The 5,323-nt window shown below is 61.7% G+C and overlaps 1 protein-coding gene across 8 annotated transcripts in view; it reads right to left on the bottom strand.

The window, feature by feature from the left end:
- The window catches only part of CXXC1 (CXXC finger protein 1), a 6,881-nt gene extending 2,014 nt beyond the window's left edge, over window positions 1-4,867 (bottom strand). Inside the window, exons 1-11 of one of the 8 annotated variants that reach the window (XM_027842554.1) lie at window positions 4,783-4,867; window positions 3,588-3,709; window positions 3,080-3,180; window positions 2,731-2,966; window positions 2,398-2,556; window positions 2,273-2,299; window positions 1,718-1,870; window positions 1,073-1,180; window positions 809-993; window positions 403-610; window positions 199-309 (exon numbers count right to left, since the gene is read on the bottom strand). In XM_027842554.1, coding sequence (XP_027698355.1) covers window positions 199-309; window positions 403-610; window positions 809-993; window positions 1,073-1,180; window positions 1,718-1,870; window positions 2,273-2,299; window positions 2,398-2,556; window positions 2,731-2,966; window positions 3,080-3,180; window positions 3,588-3,709; window positions 4,783-4,785 — 1,413 coding nt within the window. In that variant the 5' untranslated portion in view covers window positions 4,786-4,867. The other 7 variants (XM_027842553.1, XM_027842550.1, XM_027842551.1 and 4 more) reach the window with 7 other exon arrangements.
- Window positions 4,868-5,323: the final 456 nt, after the last annotated feature.

Raw genomic sequence — 5,323 nt, forward strand, 5'->3', positions numbered from 1 at the left:
CCAAACCAACCTGCACAGTGCCCTCCAAAGGATATGGACAGCTGAGTCCCCCCGTCTTCCCAGACTCCAAGGATCAACCCTCCTCTCCTGCCCATCTGCCCATGCCCCACCCCCAGCTGATGCCTGCACTCCTAAGGCCAAGAAGGACCAACACTCATCTTCCCCGGCACCTCTCCAAATTGCTGAGGGGTGGGGCACCTTGGCATAGCAACGCTCCATGTGCCTCAATGCCACCTTGGGGTTGATAGGGTGGCCACAGGAGACGCAGAAGATCTGCAGGTCTGTGTCCTCGCTGTCTCCCTCGTTGCTCTGTAGACAAGGAGACAGGCAGCCACACAGTGAGGCTGAGACCCCCCCCCCCCCAGCTTCCCGGGGGCTCCCTGCTGGCTGGCCTCCTCTCACCTCCTCGTCTTCTCGAACCACCTGTTGCTTGGCTCTGAGGATGACAGCCTCCAACTCGTGAAAGCGGCGTTCCATGTCCTGCAGGCGCATTCGAGCTCCCTGCTGCTCCCTTCGGATCCGCTCCAGAAGCTTCTTTCCGTGTTCTTCTGCGATACACGGGCTTTGCTGCCACTGCTGGATTCGCTGGGGTAGGATCTCATAGATGCGACTGCCAGGGTAAGAGGGCAAGACGCGCATGGCAAGGGACCCCAGAGGGCATTTGGTCTCTGGAGTCCCTCCCCAGGGGCCACAGCAGCTTTCTGCCAGTGGAAGAGTGGGAGTGGGACAGAATTAAGGAAGGAGCTAGGCCTTATGTGGTGTGGGCAAGAGATGGGGCGGGGGGGGGGGGGGAGGATGGCATCCTCACTTGGCAGCCAGCTTCATGCCACAGTCATCAGAGCAGTACTTGGATCCTGGCTGGGCAGGCTGGACACAGCTAGGGCCCAGGCACTGGGGCAAGGAGGCCGGGTCCTTGGCATCTGGGCGTTCAGTGTGCTTCCACTTATCCTTGTGCCTTTGCTTCTGCCGGTGACGCTTATACTTCTCCTCCTTCTGGGGCAGAAGGGGGAAGGCAGTGAGCCTCCTGTGCAGCTCCCCACTGCCCGCCACTACCACCGCTCCTGCTACTCACCTTCTTCTCTGACTTCTTCTCCCGCCGCTTGACATGTTTTACTTTCACTGCACGTTTCCTAAGTGCTGGGTCCAGGAAAGGAGCATCCTCAGGGTCACTCAACCATGGCTGGGGGCAGGAAGGTATAGGCCACTGAGCCCATCACCCCTCTATTCTGACTGGGTTAAGAAGGAGATGGCAGAAAGGCACTGACTGGCCCTTTGGGGAATGTGAGGTCTGACCACTGACATCAAGACTGTCTAACCACTACGGTTAGACCATCATGGCTCCACGCCACGGGGGGAAAAAAAGGGTGTCCTCTTTCTCTCGGGACCCTTGAACACATAAAATCCTAGATTTAGAGGTAAAACAGACCTTTGAGGCCACACAAACCCAACACTAGCATTTGGGACAGGGGGAATGCACACAGGTAAAACCACCTGCCCCAAGACCCCTAGGTGGTGAGTAGCAGAGCCCAGATTCCAACCCACATCCTCAGACCCTGAATCTAGCACCCAGTCCAGATCCCATGCCGTCTCTTTCCTTCGGCACTCATGCTAGAGAAGACACTCGATGGCTTGCGGCAGAGAAAACAGATAAGGGACCTAACTAGGGAGCACAAGGCCCAGAGGGGTATAAGAAGGAACAGGGACCCCGCCCCCTCACCAAGGTATGGTCATCAAAGGCGCCAGCACAGAAATCCTGATAGAGCTCAGGGTCCAAAGGCAGATCCTCATCAGAGAGTGCCTCGGGTGTGGCCACAGCCTCTGGCGGCTCCTTTAACATCTGGAAATGGTCCTCCCGTGCCCGGAGAAGTTTCTGCTGTGGAGGAAGCAACAGGTATAGCAGGTGAGCAGAACCATTAGATCGCAGAGCCAGGAGGCAATCCTGAGCATCGATGCCCTTAACAGGAGCAAGGTGAGGCCCAGAGAGGAGGAAGGGCCTGGTCACAGATCAGACAGTGAAGAACTGGACATTCCTGATACTCTCTCACGGCTCCTTCCAATATACTACGGGGAAGAGGGAAGCAAATAGAGGACAAAGAATGGTTCAAAATTAGCAATAGTATCTCCATTCCAGCAACTGCCCCCCAAATTGGCCAAGGTGCCCCTCCCTGTCACGTTTCCTGGACTTGGGGCTCTCGTGAGGGCAGTACCCCAAAGAAGCCGAATGTGCTCCAGTTCTAACCCCAACACTCACCACAGCTGACGCCAGACTCACCGAGGAAGGGAAATACTTATAGGATTCCTATACATAGAGAAAACAAGAACACAGGAGGTGAAGGGGAGTTCCAGTTAGGTGGGGACTGGGCCCAAACATTCCAGAGTCACCTCGTGCTCTCTCACCCGGGCTCGGAGCTGGCACTGCCGCAGCCGGCATTTCTGGCGGATTTTGTTGGGCCCCCCAAATTTCTTCATGTCACGGCAGAAGTCACAGTGGCCACAATCCTCAGTCCTTCGGCAGGCCTCACACTCCCCACACATCCGAGCTGACCGTTTGATTTGCTATTGGGGGGATGGAGTATGGAAGGAGAGAAGATGGGGAGAGCCACTCCTGGGCTCAGCAGTGTTCTAAGAAGCCCCTTTATCTTCATCAATAGCCTGACACCCTGGGCCCCACGTTATTTCCCAACTCAAAGTTCCCTCCTCCTGGTAAAAGCCCTAGATCCTCCAACTCACCTGGTTAGATACCTCTCGCGCAGGCCCAGGTCCTGACGGAGGCGGGGCTTTGTGGGGAGAGGTGAAGCCCTTGGGGATGGCCATGGGCCCACTTCCCACAGGCTCTACGAGGAGATCTGAGGCAGCCTTCCTCCGTGGGGTGGCCGCATCATCCCTGGGCTCAGCCTCGGGTTCCCCGTCACGCTCACGGCATGGTTTTTTGTGTCGGTATCGGATCTCCAGCTTTGGGTCCTTTTCTGTGCAGGAAATGAGCACAGATTGAGGGTACTGCTCTGCTGATAGCCAAGATCTCCCCAAATGCCCCCCCCCCAGTCATCCCCAGGCTCCATCCCCCCCCCCCAAGACCCACCCCGGCACTGCAGGCAGTACCACTCTCTGATGGCCTTTGCCATCTTCTCTGTGATCTTGATGCAGTCACCATGAAACCACTCATTGCAATTGTCACAGCCGCTGCATAAGGGACAGAAGGAAACTGTGAGATATGGTTGAGGCTCGGAAAGCAGGGAGGCCCGTGTTGTCCCCCCATCCTCCTGCCCCCTCCCCCTCCAAACCAAGACCTGCTCCCTGAGGGAGGACCTTGGCGCCGCTGCCACACTCTGCTGAGCTGCTCTTCCCCCACAAGAGTCTAACAGGATGAGGCCAGAATTCCAGCTCTGACTCAGTCATCCTCTTTTAGGGAGCCCAGCTCCTTCCTGAGCCCTGTTACCCTTCCTGGGGGAGCCCTCCTGAGGACGCCAGGACCTCAGCTCTACCTGACTCCTCTTCCTCTAGAGAGCCCCTATCTCCACCTTCCTTGTGGCCCAGACTCAGAGCCCAACTAAGCTCCCTCTCGCCCACCCACATCCATCTGCTCTCACATCATGAAGCAGTTGATATCAGGCTTGCGGCAAACACAGTAAATGGGTGCATTCTCCCCATTCTCAGACTTGGATTCTTCCCCTCCAGCAGCCCCAGCTTCCGGGTCTGAAAACTCACTCTCCTGTAAGGTCACGAAAGCAGAGGGAATCACTCACCCCTCTCCCTCTGAGGAACTCTGCCCGCGCCCCCATTTCCCAGACGCCTTCCCTTCTTCCTTCTCCTGAAAGTCTGCCAAATGAACCTTATCCCTCCTCCCCAGGTTCGGCCCTGACCCCCCCCCCAGGGCTGACTCCGTCTTCCCTCCTCAGATCTCCCTTCTCCTGCAGGACTCCCCCCCCCCCCCCCCCGCCCCCAGTTGGAACCACTTCCCACCTCGTACCTAAGGGCTCGCACCCGGGGCTGCCCCCGAACCTCCTCCGGAAATCTCTTCCCCGCCCCCACCTCCTCTAAGCAGCTCCCAGCAATCCAGCCACCTCCTCCCGGGCGTCCCCCAGCGGTGACCTCAGACCTTCCCCTTCAGCTTCTTCCTCTTCTACCGATGGGAAACCCTTCGGGGTGACTTTAACTGCTCCCCCCAACCTCTTCTTCCTGCGGGAAGCCCGATAGGGTGTCCTGTCCCTAGGCTCTCCCAGTCACTGTCTCTTCCTTCCTTCTCCTCCAGGGAGGCCTCCAGGCCCGCCTTCCCCAAGGGCCTTGGCTCCTAAACTCTACGACCTTCCGCTCGGGGGCCTCTCCTAGCCTCTTTGCTGGGGGGCTGGGGGGATCGGCGGCGGCGGTGACGACTATCGCGAGGCCGGGGCCAGGGCCGGAGCTGCTGCTGGCGGCGGCGGCGGCGGCGGCGGCGGCGGCGCGGGCGATGGCGATGGCGATGGCGATGGCGATGGCGGCAGCGGCGCCCCCCACCCCACCCCGCCCGCCCTGCCCTCCGCGCCGCCCCGCCCCGCCCCTCTCCGCGGCAGCCCCCCCCCCAGACCTGAGGGAAGAAGCCAAGAGAAGCCGCAGCTCCCGCCCCTCCCCCTCCGTCCTCCCCAGGGTGGCCCTCCCTCCCCACACGGCGCCCAAAGCCACCCAAGTGGGGCCCCCAGCCACCTCGTCCTGTAGGAAGGCCCCCGAGCTCGTCCCGGACCCGCTCGGCCTCCTCCCCCGGGCCGCCCCCCGGGATTGCCCCGGGCCGGCTCCGCCCCTCGTTCTCACCATGGCGGCGCCGGGATCTCGAGACTCCTTCGAGACAACAACGGGAACCTCTCCGAGCGAGAGTTGTCCTCGGACTCACTTCCGCTTCCGGTTCTTCCAGGCCTCCCAGGCCTCCCAGGCCCCGGGCAGGCGCGCGTGCGCAGACTCAGTGCGATCTCCGAGGCCCGCCAGCTCCCCGGCCTCCGCTCTGCGGCCCCGGCGGCGCGCAGGCGCACTGCCTGGGGACGAGGCGGGAGGCTCGCTTGGGCGAAGGTTCCGGGTTGTGGGCCGGAGAGGGAGCCGGGGCCGGGGCCGGGGCCGGGGCACGGGGTGGGGGGGCCGAGGGCCGAGGCGGGGGGGCCGGGGGGGGCGGGGGCCGGCCGGGGGGGGCGGGGGCGGGGGCCGGGGGGTGGGGGCGGGGGCTGGGGTGGGGGGGCCGGGGCCGGGGGTGCAGGCGTAGGCGCACTGCCGGAGTTCAGTGGCTGCCTGGGAGCCGGCCGTGGGATCCCCCCCCCACCCCCGGGTGGGGCGGGAAGCTTGGGTGTGCTTTGGCATTCCCTGG

The sequence above is a fragment of the Vombatus ursinus genome, unplaced genomic scaffold, assembly GCF_900497805.2.
Source record: "Vombatus ursinus unplaced genomic scaffold, bare-nosed wombat genome assembly UNPS02014875.1, whole genome shotgun sequence".
In the NCBI taxonomy this organism is placed as follows: domain Eukaryota; kingdom Metazoa; phylum Chordata; class Mammalia; order Diprotodontia; family Vombatidae; genus Vombatus; species Vombatus ursinus.